The 24,722-nt window shown below is 40.1% G+C and overlaps 1 protein-coding gene across 1 annotated transcript in view; it reads right to left on the bottom strand.

Annotated features, from left to right (window-relative positions):
* Positions 1–443: 443 nt before the first annotated feature.
* MRPS24 (mitochondrial ribosomal protein S24) overlaps positions 444–24,722 on the bottom strand; it is a 238,834-nt gene continuing 214,555 nt past the window's right edge. Inside the window, exons 3-4 of the mRNA XM_044084257.1 lie at positions 3,130–3,241; positions 444–1,891 (exon numbers count right to left, since the gene is read on the bottom strand). Coding sequence (XP_043940192.1) covers positions 1,608–1,891; positions 3,130–3,241 — 396 coding nt within the window. The 3' untranslated portion in view covers positions 444–1,607. The remainder of the gene's footprint in view (positions 1,892–3,129; positions 3,242–24,722) is intronic.

The following is a 24,722-nucleotide window of genomic DNA, read 5'->3' as shown; positions in this document are numbered from 1 at the left end:
GAGGCAATTCTGAATTTAATTGGTAAAAATTACTCATCTGTCTCATGATGGCCTTGCGGAGTAGTGTGTGTGTTTGTGTGTGTGTAGCACAGAGGAGCAGGCTCAGAGATGGAACTTCTCAGCTGCCAACCAAAAACAAGTCAGCAAGTTTTGAAACATATAGGCCTTGGTTGGTGACTACTGTGGATGTAGACATCATCAACTAATTGCTCTGAATAGTGGGGCTTGTATTTGGAAAAGGGGTTGGCTTTGACAGACGCCACCAGCAATTTCCTTCCAGAAATTTCCTTTTGTAAAGGATAACATAACTTTGTAGTAGATTAAAAGTTATACATTTGTAGAATGGAAAATTATAAACTCATGCCAGTTATGAACATGACCCAGTGCCCTGACAGTTTTGAACACACAATTCTTACGAAAGTTAAAGGCTACTACAATGAAAGCTGAGTCAGCTGAACCATTTTTAGCACTTAATAAAATGGACTGCATTTATTCAACTGTAGTTTACTTCAGACTTCCCAAATACATTGCAATTTGCCATTTTTCATCAGCTCCCGGTTATAAAAACAGGAATATGCAGCACAACAAATGCCATTTGCTAGCAGAGTATTTTCAACATTTAACCTCACACAGAGGCTGACCTAATGAGTGTAATACACAATGAGGACAATAGCCACTTATTAACAAGATAAACAAACCAAAATACAATGTTACATTAAAATGTGTGCATATTTTTTAAGTCTGCGGGCAAACTGCAGATCAGATTCTCTGGTGATTCTTTACAATGAGGTAAAGCTTGAGCCTTGAGATGCTCCCATCACACTCTTGAAATGGTCTGCTTTTATCTCCATATTACTGCAGTTCAGAAAAGTTAACTGCATCAAACAATACCTCAGATTAACTCTTTCACAGATAGGTTATCCAGCAAATGCTCAAAATGGAACACTAGAAAATGAAAGCATGCAAATGCTAGTTACCCACAAAAATTACAGTGAAGACAGCGTGTTCCAGCCAATTAACTATGTAAGCAGTTTTTCAGTGCCAAACAAACGTGAGCAATGGGCTAGAAACAAAGTGTTATTCCAATACTAGAACCCAAATTTCTGTCTCACACATCACACTCTCTAAACAGATACCTCTACTAAGAGTTATAGCTTTAATCTTGGTGCCATCATTTTGTAAACCATGCTTTCCATTTCCTTCTTTACAGAGGCCTGCAGCTACTTCAACAGGAGAAAGGGAAGTGTAGTTGTTAAGATCACTTAGCTGATGCCCTTGGTTCAATGACCTCTCAATTCACACTTGCACACTGTAATTTTTTTTCCTGGTACCAGAACACGATTTCTTCTTCAGTTTCAGTTCTTGGTGCCTGCAGTAGACAGCATACAAATTTAGTTGTGTATCTGCATTCCCATTTTAATGTTTCATACTATGTACTTTACAAAATATATGCAGAATATATACACGCAGACTCAGAGAGAGGTGTCTTTAAAAACAAAACCATCAAATGCTACTCCTGATTTCTTAAATGGCTTGGTTACAGAACTTTTCAGAATGTTAAATTGCATATTCTTAGTGCTCCCATTTTTTTTAACAGAGGGCCAAGATCATAGGTATTTGTACACAACTTTTTCTTCAACTGTCTGCACTTCCATTTTCACAGGGCATTTAAAGAGGTAAGAAAGGACAGTCTCTGTATAACCAATAAGGAAATAGAACTTCTGTGGTGATAGCTTCTGAAGGAAAATTGGACAGATAATGATCATATTTGCTCGTCTCTTGATAACAATTTCATTGGCCTGACATCCATGAAATGTTCCATATATGAATCGTCGGATGAATACATCCTCTATAGTTCTCTCCGCTGCTCCACACTCATTATCCAGGTTACCTGCAATTAAAAATCAAAGACTTCATTTCCTTTTTCAGTTAAAACTCTTCAGCAGACAATATAGTCAATTACTAAAGCTATACAAATCCATACCATCAAACATTTTGTGGGTGTAAAACACAGTTATTAGTATGCCAGAATATTTTCAAACACATTTGTTCTCAACATGTGCCAGTATGTAGCTCAAAAATACACAAATCTAGACTACATATATAAAAACAGTCTTGCCAGGATGCACCCCCGAAAGGCAGCACATTGTCACAGCTGATTTAGATAGTACAATACCAGTGCTTGATTAGTCCTAATGTAGCACGAATTTCTGAAAGAAAGCTAGTTTCTCATAGTACTGTAGCCAGTCACTTCCAGACCAAAGTCAAACTACAATTGAGTGTATGAACCAACACATCGCACATAAAAACGATATCCATCAACCAAACTACTGTCCATTTGAACCACTCGCGCAACAAAAAAACTTTCAACTTTGTCTTTCTCTACTAAATACCTTTTAAGAAAACAATGACATTTGATACTGCAGGGTCGCCTCCTTCTGAATAATGTCCAACACAAAGAACTGTGGACTTCAGTGTCATCAGACTCAAGTTTCCAAAATGACTACAACCCCATACTGTAGTGTCAACCCTGTAATTACATTCTGGATCATTATTACAGAATGTATTATGTCAAGATGAGTATTCCAGCTCAGATTGGAAGGCATCAAAAATAACCACGTACTTCAGCTGACAGGTTTTCAAAGAGGCCATATTAAGGACTACTTTGTTTACATGTTATTACCCCACACACCTGAGTGGCAGACATCACTACGGCAACATTCTACTGTTCTAACAGTTCCCATCCCCCATCAACTGCTATCTTCACATCAGAGGATGTAATTATTGAATAAAGTGTCACAACCTCCTGAAGCATCTGCTTAGACAGAAATACGTGGCAAACTACAAATGTCCTCTGTGACATCTAGGTTTATAGTCAATGCTTGGAAATGTTACAATGTCATTCCAGTACTTGCACAGCAATATATTAAAGTCAGGAATTACAAATCACTGCTACATGTGCAACACAAATTGTTACTGTAGCACATACTGCTGCACAGGAAGCACCCCCACCAATGAGTCCAAAGAGGAACGAGTCCAAGTTATATGCCCAACGTCTGCAATAAAGTAAAAGGCAATGCAGGCATTACTCCAGTTAAATCACAAAATACTTCATATGTACAAACTTACTAGTATGTTGAGAGAGCCACCCTTTCCGGTGAGCAATATGATGAGGAGGGTTAGCTTCCTCATAAGTAACAGGCTTGTCTCCTTTCCCAACTCGAACTCGTGCTGCTCGATTCTGCAAACACAAAAAAAGACAACTAAATTAATCCAATAATTCAAAACGACCAAACCTTGCTTCAAGGTCCTACAAACCTACTCCCACACATGAATGTCTATGTTCATACTCATACAAAAGTGTTTATCAACTGAACAATTTCCATAGGAGGGGAGAACATTATTGAGTTTAAAAGAATACAAATGTTTCAGCATTAACTCTTGTGACACAGTCTGTATTTTCTGCAAATGAGAAATGCACTTAAAAAAAAAACTTGATCTGATGATGTCAATTTTCATTCATTCCTCAAAGGTATGACTTTGGATCTGACACTTGTATCTGACTCTGCCATTACCCTAGCTCATGGTAACCAATCTCTCAGGCTCTTTTCCCACCTAAAATGCACTATGCCCAACTTTCCTCAGATCTCGTTTGCCGCTTTAACAGCTAGACGTGGATGGCTGCAGCTGTCGGGCTAAACCATTCAGGTAAGTGAATACTCAAATATTTTTTTCTAGTCCTGAAATTAGATAAATATTCTTTTGCTAGAATTTTCTTTCTATTCCCTTATTAACTTTTACATTACCTTACACACTTGTTAGTGTGTTCTAACTGTTATTGGTAGGCCTTTTCTACTCCTTATTTCTTGTCTTTTCTATGGTGTTTTTGCCTTCTAGTTATTGCTGGTTAATGAATCCATCTTTTCCTTATGGTCAATTATTCTATTTTCTTAAAAAAAAAAAAAAAGGTTATGTACTTACCATAACTTGGCATCTGTGTTATCCTATGTCACTATTCATTACTCTTGGGTCTTGGATCCGATCTGGCACTTTACAGACAACTTCTAGGCTCCCGCTCCCTCCAATCTCATGATCTCTTGCTGCCCTTTAACCCCTCAGATCTAGTTTGCCCTAAGCTAAAAAGCAGCTAAGGAAGATCTTAACAACCAGATAGGGCATCTCCACATCCTCTAGATCCTACAGGACGGGAGATGGAGGGAGGGATACTGATGAACAGTGGCGTAGGATAACACAGATGCCAAGTTATGCTAAGTACATAACTCTTTATCTGATCTTACCCATGTCACTATTCCTCACTCTTGGGTCAGAGTCCTCAGCTACCCTAAAGCCTGGGCGATCTCATGAAGGACACGCTGAAGAACTGTGGAGCCAAAGGAAGCCCTATTCCTGGAGACAATGTCAATTTTGTAGTGACTAACAAAAGTGTGAGAAGACCAGGTAGCTGCTGCACAAGTGTCATCTACAGAATGGCGGACGAGGAAGGCAGCTGATGTGGCCATTGACCTAGTTGAATGAGCTTGGCACTGGTAAAGATAAACCTTTCGACGAATAAGCAAAGGAAATGCACATCAAAATCCAATGAGAGAGAGTTACTTTGGACACTGCCTGATCCTTCCTGTTAACAAAGAATGCCACAAACAGCTGATCAGACTTGTGGAAGTTCTTTGTCCTATGCAAGTAGAAATGTAGTTGTCTATGCACATCTAGCGTGTGCAAGACATATTCCCCTTTGTTAGAAAAATTTGGAAAGAAGACTGCCAATTGGATTGACTGGTTCAGATTCACTTCTGTACTAACCTTGGGTATGAATGATGGGTCAGTTTGAAGGGCCACCTTATCTTTATGAAAAACCATGAAAGGCAGTTTAATAGAGACTGCAACTTCCAAACCCATTTAGTTGAGGTTATGGCTACTAGAAAAGCAGTCTTCCATGACAAGAATTTGATATCACATGTGGCAGCAGGCTCAAAAGGACTCTTGTGTGACTGATTAGATCCCAAGGGGGAGAAGGATCCTTAACAGGGGGTCGGAGCAGAAAAAAACTTTAAAAAAGGTTATATACGTGACAGGAGAAGGCAGGTTCCTTGCAAACATGGAAGTTGGAAATAGCTGCCAACTGCACTGTGATAGTCGAAAAGCTAGCTTTGTTCTGAACAAGCAAAGACAAAAGCAGCAAGATATCTAAAATGGAAGCCAAAGCTGGATCGAGACTGCTCTATTTAGCCCAAATAGTAAACAGTTTCCACTTACTGGCGTAAATCTTTTTAGTGGAAGTCTTCTGTGAGGCCAGGATAATGTTCTTAATGGGAGAAGGTAGCCTGGGCTGATTCAGGATTACTGGAAGTAGGCAAACCATGTCGTCAGGCAAAGCATCTGTAGGTTGGGAATCGGAAGCTGAGAGGGATGGGAAATTAGATCCGGAATGGGATCTAGTACCCAAGGGGGTACTTCGTGAGACAGAGGAAGGGGAAACCACATTTGCCAAGGCCAAAAAGGGCGATGAGGATCAAGGTAGCCTTGAGGTGACGGGCTTTCTGTAGTACTCTGGGAATGACAGGCAAGGGAGGATAGGCATAAAGGAGACCTGGGGGCCAATCGTGTACCACAGCATCCCAGGGGACATCCTATTTGGGGGAATCGGGCAGAAATACCGGCTGCATCTGTAGCTGAGAGGGGATGCAAAGAGATCATAGCTTGGCTGACCCAAGTGAAGGAAGATCTTTCACCACAGAAAGAATTCAAGGACCAATTGTGAGGATTCAGTATTGCCCTGCTGAGTCTGTCCGCCAGCACACTGGACTTCCCATGAATATGCATTGCAACGAGAAAGCGCCCCAAGGACATCACCTATTCCCAAACCCTCATGGCGTCACAACAAAGCAGATATGAACGTGTGCCCCCTTGCTTGGTGATGTACCACACAACAGCCATCTTTGTCCGTGTGATATGCAATAGTACCCGGAGGGATGCAGTCCTGGAAGGCTTGCAACATGAAGAGAACTGCCCTCATCTCCAGGATGACGATATGCAGGTTTGGTCGCTGCTTCAGACCACGTGCCTTGGATCGTCTTTCCCTGAAAATGTCTCATGGACCTCTTGTGTCAAAACTATGCTTTGTCGAAAAGACTTGTCAAAAACACTATACTAGTGACAAGATCCCCTTTTAGTTCACTTATTTATATCTGTCAAATTTAGAAATATTTAGGAAACTCAAAAATATGGATTAAGAAATGTCTCAAGAGCCCTGATAATATGCCAAGGGCAAGCATGGAGAATACATCCAGTAAGCAGGTGACTGGATTAATCCACTGTGCCATACTGCTTTTGAGAGAAGTTTAGCTCTAAGCTAAAGTTTAATCAAGAAACCCACATTCTAAGTGTCTTAACTAATACTGCATTCAATCACAAAATTTTGTAGAATCTAATTTTAAATGTACCCAACTCTTTACAACTTCTTGCATCTCTCCCTTATTACTTTAAGCCTACTACCATACTGTTGCTTTTGTTTCACTGTACTCCAAACTTTTTTTCTCCCAACTACTTATATCTTCTATACATTTCCTACACATAATGCAATTATATTACGTGTCATGTTTACTCTATAGATAAAATACTCTTCTCTAGATACCTTCTCCTTTGAAATTTCATATGCCCATCATGTTACCTTTATTGCATTAGCAGTTTTTGCATATGTTAACATCTAACTGGAACTTCACATATTACCTTTTGTTACTTTTGCAACTATTATTTGTAAGTGGGCCTCCTCCGAAAATGGACTTCTGTCCCAGTCGAATATTCACAGTAAACAAATGTAAATAAAAAATAAAATAAAAAAAATAAACAGGATTCACTTAGTAGGACAGAAATAGGATTAAGTAACAAACTAAAGTTGCTTTAGCAGATATTTATTCTTGACCTGCATTATTAATTTTTAATGCTAAAAATAACTGAAGTTGAATTTGTCCAACATAGTTTCAGTAGTATGAGAAAAGTACAGTTGTGTACACTTACCATAAATGTAGATGTCAGAGTGCATTCACTGTTGCAATCATTACATTTGGGTTATCTGCTTGCAGTAGCCCTCAGTTGGCCTAATTAACAAAGTCTTGGGTCCTGCGTCGGTTGCTGTCCCTTTTTCCATGATGTCAGGGGTATAAAACACGCAGCAGACGCCATTACATCAGTTTTTCTTGCCCCAGATGTCAGGTGCCCACCCTAATGGGAAGCAATTAAATCTATAAATATAAGGATATACCTCCAACAGAAAAGCAAATACACCAAAAAGCTTTTAGAGCATACTAAGTGAGAGAAGAGGTATAACCAAAGGAAGAAAAGGGGGCTGGAGGGAGGGTAACCAGGACTGCAACAGTGAATACACTCGAACATCTACATTTATGGTAAGTGTACACAACTGTACTATCTTCTTAGTGTTTCACTGTTGCAGTCATTACATTTGGGTAGATTCCCAAAGCTAAGGTTGGGAGGAGGAATTTAAATAGAATTAGGACTAGCTATAAGGCCCTGCAAGACTGCAGTGGCAAAACCAGCCCAGGATTTAGAGAAAATTGGCAAATGATAATGCTTGGTGAAAGTACGTACAGAATTCCAGGTAGCAGCTTCTAGGATGTCCCTAGTAGGGACGCCCCTGAGAAAGGCTGTAGAGGTAAGATGCAGCCCTGGTTGAATGGGGTCTGATGCCCAGTGGGATAGGTTTTCCATGGTGCTTATAGCAGAAATGAATGCAGTGGCCTATCCATTTTGAAATGGTTTGTTTTGAAATAACTTTCCCCTCTGTCCCTGCAGCAAATGCCACCAGCAGTTGTTCAGACTTCCTTTGAGGTTTAGTCCTGTCCAAGTAGAATCTAAGCTGTGTGTGCACATCTAAACAGTGCAGTGTTAATTCCCCTTTGTTCTGTGGGTTAGGAAAGAAGGTAGGCAAATGAATGGACTGATTAAGAGCCACACTGGATACCACCTTGGGCACGAAGGAGGGATTGGTTCTGAGCGACACCCTGTCCGCATGAAAGATGATGAAAGTTTCCACTGCCATAAGGGCCTGTAATTCAGATACCCTTCTTGCAGAAGTGACTGCCAAAAGGAAAGCTGTTTTCCAGGAAAGAAATTTTAAATCTGCAGGAGCAGCTGGCTAAATAGGAGGAAGAGTGAGTTTCTCCAAGACAAAGTTAAGATCCCAGGCTGGAGTTGGAGCTCTCCTGGGTGGCCTTAAATTTTTGGCCCCTCTGAGGAACTGCTTGAGTAGTGGGTGAGAGAAGAGGGGAGGCTCTACGCTATAATGAGCTGAAATGGCTGAGGCATAAATTTTGGAGGAGGAAAAAGGCAAGCCCTTATGAAGCATCTCAGTCAAGTATTGTAGAATCTGAGGTAAACTGGGCACTGCTGCATTCATTCATTGAGATTGGGTCCAAGCACAGAATCTTTTCTATTTTGCAGCACATGATTTTCTAGCACTAGGCCTCCTTGCCTCTAAAATGATATCCATCACTGATTTACTGAGATGGTAAAGGACAGATTAGGTAAATAGCCAGGCTGCTAGATTCAGGGTTTGCAGCTGAGGGTGCAGAATCTGGTTCTCCTGCTGAGACAACAGGAAAGGAGTCTGAGGCAGGTGCCATGGAGCCAAGCGTGACACACTGAGCAAGAGTGGGTACCAGTGTTGGCGAGGCCAGTCTGGTGCAATTAAAATCGTCCTTGGCTTGTCCTGTTTGATCTTTAGTAGTACCTTGGAGAGCAGAGGCAGAGGAGGAAAGGCATAAACTGAAGGATAGAGCATCCACTTTCCAAGCTAGCTTGTGAGGAATCCTTGTGCAAAATTTGTCCAGTTGATGGTTCTGGGGGGGGAGGCAAACAGGTCTATATCTGGGCTCCCCCATTTGCTTGTCAACATGATGAAAATCCTCTGTTCCAGTTTCCACTCGTGTGGGTCCATGAGGTTTCTGCTTAGTCCGTCTGCCAGTGTACTTAGTTTTCCTGGCAGGAATTGAGCTTGTAGATTCACTTGGTAGCTCAAGGCTGCGTTTTCCATAATGCCATGGCTAGTCTGCAGAGGGGGTAAAAATGTGTACCCCCCTGCTTGTTTATGTACCACATGACAGTGGTGTTGTCCATCTTTACCATTAGTTGTCCTGGAAGAATGAGATCCTTGAAGGCTGTCAGAGCATTCTGTACAGCTAACATTTCATTTTGATTTATGTGCAGGTGCATTTGACTTGGGTTCCATTTGCTCTGAATGCACTTCCCTGCCAGGTGAGCTCCCCCATGCATAGTCTGGTGAGTCTGTTAAGATTTGTGCGGCAGGGGACAAGGTGAATGGTAGTCCCCTGTTTTGGTGGCAGGCCTCTGCCCACTAAAGGAACTCTAGGCATAGGCAAGGTATGACAGGAATCCTTGCTTCTGGATCCTGTGAATGTTGATACCATAGGCTTTTGAGACACCATTGTAGTTTCCTCATACGCAGCCTTGCATATGGAATTATAAGAATGCATAAGGCCATGAACCCCAAGGCTTGCAGTATTTGCCTTGCAGAGAGATGGGTTTTTGTGGCCACTTGTTTGAAGTAAGTTGTCAAATGTATCTGTTTTTCTGGCATGAGGAAAGCCAGCTGGGAAGTTGTATTCAAGCTTGCTCCCAGGAATATAATTTGTTGACAGGGTACCAGGTGCGATTTCTTTTCATTTATGGTGAACCCAGACAAGTCAGTACCCTTTGAACAAAGGCCAGATGATTGAAAAGAATGTCCCTGCTTTCTGCCTGAATTAGACAATCGTCCAGCTATGGGTATATTTGAATATTTCTTTGCCTGCAAAATGCAATGACTGGAGCTAGGCACTTTGTGAATACCCTGGGCGCAGTAGATAAGCCAGAGGGCAGTGCAGAGAACTGATAGTGCATGTAGCCTGCTTTGAAGCATAGTTATCCTTCTGCAAGACTCCCAGATAGGGATGTGCAGGTATGCTTCTTTTAAGTCTAGTGTTGCCAACCATGCATCCTTGCCTAGCATAGGAAGCAGCTGGTGAAGAGTCAGCATTCTGAATTTTGGAATCACCAGAAAGGTGTTTAGAATTCAAACGTCCTTTGATAGGACTCCATGTATTGCCTTTTCTGGGTACCAGGAAAAGTCTCTAATAGAAACCTTGTCCCTTTTCCTCTTCTGGTACCAACTGAATAGCCCCCATGTTTAAGAGAGAGAGCACCTGATTTTGGGCCTCTGCCCACTGACTTGGGGGTAGATCTGGCCACCCGCTCGGTGTTGGTAACGTGTGGAAATGAAATCTGTATCCTTGGGACACTATTCAAAACCCATTTGTCCTAGGTAATGAGTTCACAGTCTTTGGCCTGCAGACCAATCTTTCCGCCTAAAGGAGCATTCAGCTGGGAAGTGCTTGGAAGTTTTAAAAGCAAGTCATTGAGACTGTTTTCCATAGGGGGGAGTCTAGTCTTACTGCTCCCAGGTTTGGGTTGGAAACCCCCCACTGCCTAGTCTTGTGTGTCCCTTGGGACTAAAACCTGGTGTTTCTGCTGTGTCTGGGTTTGGCTTGAGAAGACCTGGAGGGGGCTGGAAAGGGCCAATTTTTAGAGGGCCACTGCCTACTAAATCTAGGAGGCTGGACTTGTAAGAAATCTTTAACAGTCTGCATATATTTAACTTTATCTTCCATCTTTTTAAGAACTTCCTCAGCCTTGTTGCCAAACAGAAGGTCCTGATTTAAGGGAGCATCCAACAATTTAGCTTTAACATGATCAGGCAAAAATTGCTCCTTAAGCCAAGCATGCCTTCTGAGCACAGACCCAGTAACAGCAGCCCCGCAAGAGGCCTCTAATGAATCAAATCCACATTGCAAATTATGTTTTCCAACCTGTTCAGCAGAATGCATTAAATCCTGTAATTCTTTATTTTCAGCACAGTCCGGAATTAACATAATTTTCTGTTTAAGCAATCCAATAACATGTTGTTGATACTTTAACATATGAAGCTGGCAGTTTAAATCCCTAATGGCCAAGGTTGCAGAAGTGTAAACTTTCTTACCCCATCGATCCAGCGCCCTGGAGTCTCTATCAGAGGGGGTAGGATTTTTAGCAGTAGAAGCCTTAATGCCTTTGGGTCCCTGTGAAACAGTCTCTGGATCCACAATAAGATTTTTAAAAAGGAACTTGTGAGAATCAGGAACCCTGTAATATCTGTCAGGTTTTCTGGGAGCAGGAGGCAAAGAATCAGGGGCCAAACTAGATTCTGAAGAGGCATCATCAACAATGTCTAGTACAGGAGGTATAGCTAAAGGCCTATGCTGAGGCAGAAGTAAGAAATCCCTAAGCCTCTTTTTTAAATCTCAAAAATCCTGGCTTTCCCAGTGGAAATGCTCCCTTACAGTATGTAAGGTTTCACCACAAGAAAAATCCTCTGGAGGGGAAGCAGAGGGAATAGAGTCCTCTGTATCAGAATCCTCATAAGTAGATAAGGGCAAGTCCAGATCATCAGAAGAATCAGAAAAATCAGAAGACTCATAAACAACTTCAGTCCTAGGTCTCTTAGAAGGGGGAGGTTGGCTTCCCCTGATTAGAGTTATAAGATCTTCATTCTTATTTGTTTTTTAGGCATAGAGGCCTGAGCATCAGTTTCTTAGGCATAGTTCGAGATTTTGGCCTAAATGAAGAAGGAGGGGGAGTCTGTTTAATATGCAAGTCAGTAGGCCTGAATACACCCTCAGAAGCCGGTGTCTGCACAGCGGCTCTGGACCCATCCAACGTAGAGACATCCGCAGGTTCCACAGTTGAAGCATCTCACGGCATACCAGACTCCGAATGGGTCTCAGTGGAGGCCTGCGAGTCAGAAATAGCGGGTATCATGGGCTGTGAAAGCGCCTCACTGAGTACAGGCGAACTAGTGACTGGCTTAGGAGAAGCATCGTTGGCAGCTTTGGACCTCGGCGGCCTGTCTCTGTCTTTATCTTTGCGTTTTTTCGGAATCCCGGTAGTCGGATGGCTAACCGACAACATTTCTGGATAATTAAACCGAGAACCAAAATATTTAGAAGCGAAAATATACAGACGATGGATAGGGCGCTGTTTAAAGCACAAAACCAACAGCAAGGTACGTCATGGTCAGGGCCTAGGCAAGGAATACAGTACGAATGAAAATCTTTGTGAGGTATTTACTTTCCACAAGTAATGCAATTATTAACTTTTACTGACATCGGTAAGGAGCAAGAAAAAGTTTCCCCAACGGGGTACTTAGCTTTAGTTAAAGACTTCGGTTCTGAAGCTCGTAAACGAAAATTTCAGGAGTCGGCTGACCGGCACTTGCAAACTGCTTCTGCTTCGGGAACCGCATGACAAGAAAGACTGATGTAATGGCGTCGGCTGCATGTTTTATACCCCTGACGACCTGACGTCATGGAAGAAGGGACAGCAACCGATGCAGGACCAAAGACTTTGTTAATCAGGCCGACTGAGGGCTACTGCAAGCAGATAGCCTAAATGTAATGACTGCAACCGTGAAACACGAAGAACATCAACAGATGCACATGTTTTTGATCCTGGTCTCAATCTTCTTCTTTCAGCCGCTCCCGTTAGGGGTCGCCACAGCAGATCAACTGTTTCCATTTCTTCCTGTCCTCTGCATCTTGCTCCGTCACACCAACCACCTGCATGTCCTCTCTCACCACATCCATAAACCTTACCTTAGGCCTTCCTCTTTTCCTCTTACCTGGCAGCTTCATCCTTAGCATCTTTTTCCCAATATACTCTGCATCCCTCCACAGCACATGTCCAAACCAATGTAATATTGCCTCTCTGGCTTTGTCTCCAAACCTTCCAACCTGGGCTGACCCTCTAATATACTTATTCATAATCCTGTCAACCCTCATCACACCCAGTGCAAATCTTAACATCTTCAACTCTGCCACGTCAAGCTCTGACTCCTGCCTTTTTGTCAATGCCACTGTCTCCAACCCCTGGTCTCAGTCTCTTTCCTTAAAATGAATGGATCTGTAAGGTAAAAAAAAAGCTTCTTATTTTTGGCAAGTTATCACCATGAAACTGGAATCAACAATCAAATAATGGCCTAACTAATACAATGAGTTAAGCACAACCCAATAAAGGGAAGTTAGTTATGTGAACATACACAATTACAAAGAGAATGGCACTGATGTAATACACATTTCTTTACTGAAGAATGGATTACTACAGTTATACAAGTTCAGATTTGTTTGCTTCATATGTCTTGCACTTTGAAACAATACCTTCAGTTTGAGGGACTTGCCCAAGACTGAAATCATAAGACTACATTATAACCCACGCAGTGACACATCTCATTCAGCAAAGGACCTGGAACAGGCAGATCTTTGGGGTACATGTCAAAATTCACTTCACTGGATTTATGCAGCAAGATATGATTTGCAGCTATACATTATAAAGACTGCGAGCGCACACACAAACAAAAACAAACAAATAAAAAGAGCTTTACCTCATTACAGCAGAGTGATGCCCTCCAGGTGTTTCTGCAGTTACATCCTACTGACACCTCTAGGTGTCAAATATTGTTTGCTCATATTTGCATTCATTTTATCTTAAAGCAATAATGGCAAACACAACTGTATTGACATTTGACGTATGTCTAGTGAAAAGTAGAGATCTTACTTGCTGTTCATACAATATTTACATTGTGATAAATTGCATGTTTTTTTCTAAATATCCTGACAGCCAAGTAGCACAGACAGTACTCCTTAGCCTCTTACAAAATGTCTAAGCTAGATGAGCAGAATGCCACTAGCAACATGTATGTAACTTGCTGAGAAATTTTAAGCTTACAAAATATTACAGATTTACTTAGCATGTTTACTGCAATTTATAAAATCTAATTTAAGATCTGGAACCTAAAAATTACTACCACTGTAAAACCAGATTGTGCTGAAGAGTTTGTTGTTCACACTTCTTTAGTAACCCTAAGGTTCCAGAGATATGAACATTTATTTGAAAGGTTAGGACATAATCAAATAGCTTTAGCTCTGCTCACTGGAACTTACAGTACAAACATGCAGGGCTCCACTGGAAGGAACGAGTTTTAATCTGCCCTGGATAAATTAGGAAAATACATCCTGTTGTACAAGCTGTCATACCTACTTTCGTGATGATATATACAACTATATATCAACATCTTCACATTCATTGTTATTGTTTCTACCACTGCATTTACTATTGGCATTTATCTGCTTGCTTTTTTAACTGCTAGCTATTTTTGCATTCAAAGTGGCTGTTATGTTTCTTAGCCTTTCTACGTACACACTTTTTACTGGGCTTTTTTAGAATCCATTCAAAGTATGTTAGCCTGAGTAAATAGATCAATAAAATTGTTGTGTTGCAACTTGTTATTAAAAAAAGTCTGTGGACCTCTCCCACAAAAACTCGGACAGCAAACCAGCCAAATGCAATCTTCTGGATGGCAAAGAGGCTTTACAGTCCAGCTTGTCTGGCCATCTGGAATACTCTTATCCCCCAACGTAGATTATCTGGCTGCTTACTTATTTATTTTTAAATCAGTAAAGCCTGCCTCAATCATGTCAGGTTTCACCACAATTGCTATAGTACAGCAGATAAGTAATTCCAAGTGTCTCTATAACTTGATTTGGTGAGATTTTGTTTTACCAGACTAGGAGGACTGATTTTCTATATTTTCTTCTATGCATGGAAAATCCTGCAGACTGGACCTTTGCCCAACAAGGCTGTTTTTTTTTCTTTTTTCCTGGACCCAGTTCCTTTACCATATCTTGCTAGACACAGTACCAAAACAGCCCTTAGAGAGTCTTTCATGATCTCCTTATTGCAAGGGACCAACATCATTGCTGTACTCCTGTCCCACAGGAGCTCTCATCAGCATTTGACACACTAAGGCCAATAGATCCTTACAGGCAGCTTACAAAACTACTGAAGTACCACCGGTGTGGTTGCAGAATTACTTGCCTCCTACCTCTCCAGGGAAATGCAGAGAGAGCTGTGTCAAGGCTCAGTGCCAATACTTCATATTTTCCTAGCTGCAAAGTCCCGTGGGCTCTCAATTTTTGGTTTATTACTTGCCATACATATGCTTGCAGAAGTTATTCAAAAGGAATGCCTACAATACCACTGTTACACTGACAACATACAGCTATTCCTCTCCTTCCCTCCGGAATTTGTGGATAACTTGAACAGTTGAGCTGAAGACAGTTAACTGGATGAAACTCAGCACCTTGTAGACAGCTGTCAGGGAAGTACATGCCACGCTGCACAGATTGCCTGCATCAGGTTCTGTCCTCCAATGTCATCTGCAGTGGTGATATTAAGAATATGTGTGGAATGTACATAATCCAGGTGTTTCACCTGACCATAAACTAACGTTTAAGGGAACGGTTTCAAATCCTTCTGTTTTCATCTCAGGAATCTCACTCTTAAGTACCTCATTCTACCTGCAGATCTCCATGTAATGGCTAAAGCCCTAGTTTTATCCCACTAGATTTCTTAATGCTCTGTACCTACAGTTTTCAGACTGTGAACTTGACCATCTGCAGCTACTTCAAAACTTCACAGCCCAGATGTTTACGTGGGCATCATTACCAACATATTACAAGAATTCTGCACAAGTGATACTGGAAGCCAATTCATCAGCATAGTCTGACATGACTTGGGCTCCCCTTACCTGCAGTGTCGCCTAATATGAGATCAACCATCCTTCTTCCCAGCCACTCAACAGCTGCTGATACTTCTACAGGTGTGGCTGATATCTTCTGACACTTGTACCTTTGTTTTTCAAGGGCCCAAACTCTACAATATGGTAAAGGGCTGTGGGAGTCTTCCATGCTACACAAATATAAGTGCACTTCAGATTAAAAAAAAAAAAAGTTGCCAACACTTTTACCCCAGTGCCTGCCAACCACCAAGCCTCTCCTCAATACAACACAACAGTGTTTGGGGTGGGGGCATCATCTAAGCAGCCATAGGGTGCTTTGTGCTCTGGCTGGCAAAAATGAGACGCTTTTCATTTTTTTAACACTTGCCTCCACCTCTGGTGGTAATGCAAGGACTTCCATCTTCATAAAGGCCACTTATGCAGACTCACTCATTCTGTGTATGCAAGGTCCCTCATGTACTGACACGGGCGTGGGGCATCCATGTTTTTCCAGCACCGGCCCACCATTTCATGATAAGCCTCCACTTTCCAGTGGGGGCTCTGTCACTGGAGCAGATGTGTGAGCAAGGTAGAAACTACCATTCCATCCTCCCTGCCTGTGCTGTCAAACACTCAAACCATTAGTTAAACTTGTGTCACCTGTGCTGTAACTGCGGCTTTACCCCTGTATGCCACTGGGATTGCCTAAACTTATACTTTTCGATCTATGCTAAAATGAGATGTTGTTTTATTGCTATTTTCAACTACTGGTTTTAGCCTACACATTTCTTACTTACTTATCATATCTTATTTTTATTTTATTCTTTTATGTATAGTTTGCTCTTCACTGATGCATTCTTAGGTGTACTTTTTATTTGTTTGCTTTCATTCTGCTTATGATTTTTTTAAGTGCTAGAGCTCATATACTCGTACACCAACTCATTTGTCAACACTATAAATAAAATGAAATATTCATGCATTTATGTAATCTTTGGGGAAGCTCGTTCCACAATTCAGAAATTCTGAAAGTAATAAAGGACTGTCTAAGGTTTATATATTTTTTTGCCAACTTTATTAACCGTTAATAAAATATCCTTTGCAATAACAAATGATAGAGGTCTCCAAATTAAAAAAAAAAAAAGAGAGAGAGTTTTGTTTTCCTATGGGAAAATTTGTCTATGAATGTAATACTGTGAATTGTTGTTGATAATACACCAGAAACCTTGACCAAATAGTCCATGTCTCCTGTATCTGATTACTGCACACGTTCTGAATGGAATCATTTCAGTTCAGCTATTTCATTGCAGAGCTAAGCAAAACCTGTAAAAGTGGTGTTGTACTAGTTTTCCAAGGCTTTGTAATAACTTTTTATGCCACCAACAGAATTAAGTTTGGTAGTCAAGACGTTCTCCCATTCAATTCTCGGCTGTAGTGCCTTCTGTGTGGAGTCTGCATGTCCTCCCCGCGGTCGAGTGACGTTTAAAGACATGCAGGTAGGTGCGTGAATGGGTGTGCCTTCTTTGAAGGTTGGGCGTCGGGCTGGCAACTCGGCACCGTAAAATCCACCGCCAATTATTAGCGGACCGGAGTTCCTTTATGGCGACCCCTAACTGGGAAAAGCCAAAAGAAAGTCTGCCTTTAGGAGAATTCATCAGGAACACATTTACTTTACTCAACAGAAACATATGCTTTATGACATTCCACTTCTGTGGTCACACTACCTAACATAATACTTGCACAGCATCTGTTTAAAGCTACTCATTGTGGGGCAAACCCAAAATATATGTCCCCAATCGTCTGTTGTTCCATAATGCATCTTCAACATATTTTATCTACATTTGGATATTATAACAGTACTTTATATACATTTGCATCTCAAAAATCTAAATGCTTCAGTCACATACCTTGGACATGTAGTAATTGTGCCAATCTTGTTTGACCTATTACAGTTTGAAGACCAAACTCCAACTGAATCTTATACTGGACTCTTACTTGTACTCTGAGGGACAGCAGAATTTTACACACTGAACTAAATCACCCCCCCTTTGGTCGCCCAAGTCGACTCTCTAAATTCATTCAACCATGCAACCCATTTTGGCCAGTCATCACTGTTGGTCTTATACAGCTCAGTAGCTTTAAGCTTAGTAGTTAACCAGTAATGAAGTTGTGAACTATCAGGACTTAAAGTGTTTTTCCCAGAAAATTCTGTCCAATATAATACAGGACATTTTTCTGTTAAGTGCTGTTAAAAACACAGATCCGGACATTTTTCCAGGAACTGTGAAAACACCAGTCTTCAATGTCCGTTTTTTCATATTATTAATTGTGATAAATTATCAAATTCACATTATTTGCAATTTCAAAACCGTTCCTTGTATTCCTCAATATTCTTGTATATATTCTGGAACATGACTTCTGATATTTCTCCCTCTCATGCCCCAAACTGTTATAGAAATTAGTTTTGTCACCACATAAGTGACTTAGTATGTCATGCCACCCTGCTTTTTTCATCAGGGCTGCAAACTTTTAGGGTCTTCAATCTCGCTGCTTTAGCATATACCTCTATATCTGGAAGCTCCAGTACATCCTATGTCAGAAGGAAGTGTGTGCAACTGCCAACATACTCTAGGTTTCTTCCCACTCCATACAAAAATCTGGCTGCAGTATTTGGATTTATTTTACAATAAGTAGGGAAGAGACAATGGTAGCCACATATAAAATCAAAGGCAAGATATACCAATAAATTCCCTGCATCTTCTCTATCAAGTCTACAGAAGGGTACATCCAGTCCGCACAGTATTCCTCTATCTTTACTAACAAGGAATCACATTTTCACTTCTGTGCTTTGTACTGTTGGGCCACCTTTATAGCGAGAGAAGTAATGATGTCATTTCCCACCAACCATGAAAAGCTGTGAACATCTACGGTTTGGGTACGCAATCTTTACAGTTTTAGTTATGTCTGCATTAATCTTACACCTGGATCTCTTCTCAAAATTAACCAGCTCCCTGAACAACACTAGGAGATCATCTTCTGGATTAGTAAGATACATAAAAAGGTCATCAGCATATAAAGAAATCTTAGGAATCCCTCCCTAACATGCATCTAAAATATGTGATTGCTGGAGACAGGCTGCCAGTGGTTCCAAATAGACTGCAGAGTAATGGTGACGTTGGGCACCCTTGCAGAGTTCCCCTCTGAATCTGTATTGGATCAGAAAGCATTGCACTAACCTTAATTATAGCTGTGTGGATCCACTGTATACTTTTAGAGAGAAATCAAAGCATCAGGGAATTCCAGAAAGTCCAGAGTGTACAGAAATGTCCATCTAACTTTGTCAAAAGTTTTTTCTGCATCTAGATGTGCCAATAGCAACCAATTTCTACTGATATTCACATGGTCTATTAACAGGCAGATTTTTATTAAATTATCAAAAGTAGTCCTTCCTTGGACAAACCAAGTTTGGTCTAAATGGATTATCCTTTGATGTAAACCTGCCATTCTTCTAGCCAATAGCACCAGGAATATAACTGTGATTTAAAACAGAAATAAGTCTATAAGAAGATGTTAACAATGGATCCTTCCCTGGTTTTTAAGATAACTGTTGTTATAACATCGCTCAGAGAAGCTCACCCTTTCAACAATTGGTTGTTCATGGCAGTAAGTTTACACAAAAAAACATCCCCTCACCATTTATAAATACCCACAGGGATGCCATCATTGCCTGGGGGTTTTCACTTGCTCCAGTGTAGCCACCGATTCTTTTAATTCTTGGCAAGTATTAGGGTGAATTAATTGTCTTTATTCTTCTTGAGTGAAAGGAATCAAAAGGAGGGAGCCAGGTATGTCTGAGCTAAGACTTCCACAGCTCCAGGCTGTCTCTCTCCAGCATATAGCACTGAATAGTAAGTCAAGAAAGCTGCAAGAATATCGATGGCACTCAACATGTAAGTGACAGGGTTTCCTAATTGGTAAACATTTTTTTGCTCATGTTTCCTGAACTTCAGATTTGCTATTCAGCAACAAATGATCAAAAAATCTTTTTTTTTTTTTTTTTTTTTATAGCTTCGTGAATTACTTTTTTAGCTTACTTTATTAGTGTCTCTACTAATGATTTCCTCCATTCTTTATATTCAACATCTGCCCCCAGAGACCCTGCATTCATGTCCACCTAAGCTTTTAAGTCCCCTCTGTGTTGCACCTTTTCTCTGTTACTGCATATAACTCCTCCTGTTTATCTCCTTAAAAACTCACCTAATTTTTTTAAGGCTATCCCAGACTTCTGACTTAGCTGCTTTTACTTCTAAAATTTACTTCACCTGAGAAACACAAATATTTGCTGAAATAACTTCCCAGTATTAAAGTATAGTATTAACCTTCCAATGTGCTCTCATTCACGGTCACATCACTGAGAAAATTAACTTAATTAAGGAGTGGTCAGAAATGACTAATCATGGAATATTCAAGTAAGCTGAGGCAGTCTGCACAAGACATGTTATTTACACCCAGTATTCTTTTAGTGAGGAACCTGTGTGTGGACAATCCAATTGTTTGATGTGCCTGATTAGGTTCATGCCAAACAGTGCATCATACTCAACGATAAAGCTGATGAATGCCAAATACAGTGTTACAATGCCCTTCACGGATCTAGATGCCATACCTTTGTTTATAAGTTGCACAACACAGAATAATCTCTTCACTACCATAGACACTTGATGGTCAATGACTAAAATTGTCTGTATGTCCTCAAGTCCCTGACTACTGGGTCAACTCTTAGGGGTGTGTTGTCAATATGATATAGTTATCAGGAGCGGCTGACTTCCCAATGGATACTATTTATTTAATTTTATTTTATTTAGCATTTGTTGACCGGGAAAGTCTGACTAGGACAGAGCCTATTTTCAGCAGAGTCCCAGGAGAAACGCTCCAAAACAGATGCATTTCTTGGCATTTGGTTTTAGTCTATGGCTCTGACACCTGTTATTTGCCTGTGTCAGCCCTTCTTCGAGAACATCAGTATCAGTCGTGGATTCTATGACTGTTCTTAACTTGGTAGTCAGAGGCCCTTGACATTAACCTTGATTTCACAGAAACTCCAAAAAGTGAAACACGGACTAGTTCAGCAACGCACGGGCTGTTTATTAAGTGTAAGCGCTTTCGGCTAAGATATTCCTCAGCCTTCTTCAGACAAAAACAATTTGTTGATCACAGCAGAACTTTATATATAAAAAGATATATGCTAATTAAAACAATTGAAATACAAATTCATTAACCACTTAACTATCTAAAAGCTTGAATCTTAAAGGGCCAATACCTATTAAAGCAGGCAACTATTTGCTTTACCACTCATTGCACAATGTAAAACAAGACATGTCAAAATTGCTTATGTTTTCTGTTTTCTAAATAAACAATAATATATAAACAAATAAATAAATTGCACGTTTATGAAGTTTTTCAAACCTATCCAGTATATGATCAATTATTTGATCAAATACAAAAAACTACAATACGCTAGACTAACGTACGCTAAGCTAGAATATGCTAAGCTAAAATACGGAACTCCTGAAAAAATATAACCATATAAAATATGAAAATAAAAATAAAAATGAATATATGTATATAAATATATATAAATAAATAAATAGAAATAAATGTACATATTACCTACTTAGTTTAACCAGTACATAAGTCACTTTAATAGTGGTAACCTTTATGTCAATATAGGCCAAAACCAATGATTATTACTATGGTGCCCATTGTTGTATCTATGAATATAAAGAGTACATATACATGTGTGTATGTGTATTACCTTCAAAAATTGTGTATAGACAAACCCAAGTAATAATTGCAATTTAGGAACTCATCTCCTCAATGCTTTTAGTTTGAGGATGCTCTTTATAGAGACATACTCGTTTAACCCTGAGGGTACCTGTGCGAAAGTTCTAATTTGCCAAAAGACCTCCTGTGCTTCCAACGTTAATTGCCATGGACCACCCTAATATGGGATTTAACCTGGTGAACCACAGAAAACAGAAAGGAATGTTCAGGATGTTCACAAGTGTGTTTTGCCAATGCATTGGTCGAGTCCTTTCTCCTTATGGCATACAGATGTTCGTAGATTCTTTTCTTTAATGACCTCTCTGTTTTGCCAATGTAAAAGGAGGGACATTTCTTACACAAGGCTACATATACTACTCCTTTGGTTTCACAACTGTACTTATCGTTAATAAAGTAATTTCTACCATTAATCTTAGTTTTATTGCCGGGTTGAATATATTTGCACTGGGGGCACCTACCACATTTAACCATATCCATGTTATTCCCTTTAATTTTAGTTGTGTTCCTTTCCACAAGGTTCTTTAAATTAACCCCTCGTCTGTATGTAAATGTTGGACAATGTCCCACCACTTTAACCAATGCCTGGTCCTCCACTAAAATGCTCTAATTCTTGTGAATGATGTCCCTAATCATGTGGAATTCTGAGCAATATGTGAAGAGAAAGTCGATAGGGAACATGTTCCCTGTGTTGGTCTTTTGTTTTACTTGTAATGTTCCCCCTACCAAAAGGGGTTTAAAGTGCCCTATTTCTCTTTTATTCTGTACTTCCAACATAATATCTTTTACTAGAGTGTCTGGATACCCTCTCATGGAGAACATTTCACATAAGTTTTCACATTCACTAATAAAATCATGGTTCTCCGAAACCATTCTTGCCGCTCTGACAAATTTGCCCCTTCACCACACTTCTCTTTTGGTGAAAGGGATAGTTACTAGAAAAGTGGAGGTAGGAGTTTGAATAAGTGGGCTTTTTATAAATCATGGATTTAAATTTATTATTATTCTTGTCCTTACTTAATTTGACATCCAAGAAGTTAATCTCATCTACCCCTACACTATATGTAAATTGAAGTTAGACATTTTCGAAATGCTGTTAATAAATTCGGGTATCTCTTCTGGTTGCCCTTTCCAAAAGAAACACATGTCATCTTGATAGCGAATGTACCAAGTGACATGTTGTTGATGCATTTCATTTTGAAACAGCCATTCTCTTTCCCAGTATGCCAAAACGCTATTTGCAAAACTACACCCACAGGGGGACCCCCTGGCTATTCCTGTTTTTTGGAGAAAAAAACGATCCTTAAATACCAAAAAGTTGTTTGATAACACCAAGTCCAAAAGAGTTTCTACCAGATACATTTGCTCATTAGTTGCCTTTTTAAGCAACATAAAGTTTTTTGTCCACTCAATTCCCAACTGGTGAGGAATTACCATGTACAAATCCTTAATGTCCACAACCAGAAAAATAAGGTCTGGTTCATATTCAATCTTGTTAACATATTCCAAAAAGCCCCAAGAATCCTTGCAAATTTGTGATTCTTCTTTTAATAGGGGTTTAAGAATACCATCCACAAATTTGGCACACGCATAAGTGATGGATCCCCTTCCATCCACAATCGGTCGGAAAGGGGGTTCAATCAAATCCTTATGAATTTTTGGGGTGCCAAACAAGGCTGGGATTCTAGGGGCTGGCATGGTCAAATAATGTAAGATGTCACAATCGATACTCCCTTCTAGGAACAAGTCATCTAGTACACTTCTGACTTTTCTATAAGCTACATGTACTTCATTAAGACTCGACTTAAGATAGGTTCCTGATTCTAGATGTTCAAACATCTTACTTTCATAAGCATATTCGTCCATGAAAACAAGACCCCCTCCCTTATCGGGCATCATGACTCTTATTTTACATTCGTTAAGGAGATGAATGAAATCTAACTCATTCTTAGAAACATTGTTTTTCGTTATTTTGGAACGCACATTTGAATAGACCACTGACCTTAAATCTATCTCACACAACTTTTCAAAAATATTCAAAACTCCATATAGTGGGGGGTTAAAAATGCTTGAAACTTTATAGGTGTTGAGTAATGTGAGTGTATTACCTAAACTAAAGGCAAGATTTAATTTGCGCACAAATAACTTCAAGTCTATAATGGTGTTAACAAGCTTACATTTTTTGTCAGGGACAAAAGAAAGTCCTTTAGAAAAAAACTCTATCAATGCTTGTTCCACCTTTAACACCGTGTAATTGTAGATTTTAAAGTCCCCTTGTTTGCTTGTGAGGACATTAGGTCCCCCTGTTAAGGTGGTACTCCTCTCCTGCGTTGATTCCCTCTCTTCCTCCTCTGTGTTCTCCCCCTGTTGTTGGACGTGGTGGTGTTGTTGTTCGACGTTGCATTTGACATGTTTCTGGCCCTGGAAAAACCCTGGTTATTTTCAACTTCATTTAAGGACTGGTCCATTTGATTTTGGTTATTAAAATGTACATTATTTCCACTTGTGGTATTAACATGGCTCCTTATTCGTTCGCTCCTCCGCACAGGCACCCTCTCTTGGTTCAAGGCATCGTCTTGAACCCCCGGTAAAAAGTTAACAGAAGCATCATTATTATTCCCCCAAGATCCAGTTTGTCCTGGGGGAGGAGGGGGGTAGGCCTTTTTGTTGCCATAATCCTTAATGTCCCCATCAATTTTACGTTTCTTGTTCAACAATAGCTTGGAAATGGATGCTTCAATACTGGACAAAATCCTTAAGTAGTCATACTTGTATCTACAAAAATCAGGATGTTGTTGCAAGAAAGACTCAAGTTGTATCAAGTCTTCCTGTAAACTGTTTATCTCAGCACTATAGAAATTTACCAAAGATGCTAAAAATTCAAAGCCCTGTTTATCAAATAGGGCCAACAACTCTTGATGAAAAACTGAATTGTTGATTAAACCAGCAGGATATCGCCATTGGCGCAAGCCCTTAGGAATTATTTTCTTGCTAATGCATTCTTGAAGGTAAGAAACCTCCAGCTGTAATTTCCTGCATCAAAATAGTTTAAAATCAAAGGTATTAAGTTTATCGGAAAAGGTACTCACCAAATTCTCCTGGTCATTTGAAGCATCAATTGAGTTATTTGCAATGGCAAAAAAATCTTTTTTTTGAAAGAAAGTTAGCCATAGTAGGTATAGACGCTGTTTCTCTTTCCCCATTAGGGTGC

Source organism: Protopterus annectens, chromosome 9.part0 (assembly GCF_019279795.1).
Source record: "Protopterus annectens isolate FY-2018-M chromosome 9.part0, PAN1.0, whole genome shotgun sequence".
Taxonomy (NCBI): Eukaryota; Metazoa; Chordata; order Ceratodontiformes; family Protopteridae; genus Protopterus; species Protopterus annectens.
This window is presented reverse-complemented; position numbering and strand designations above follow the sequence as displayed.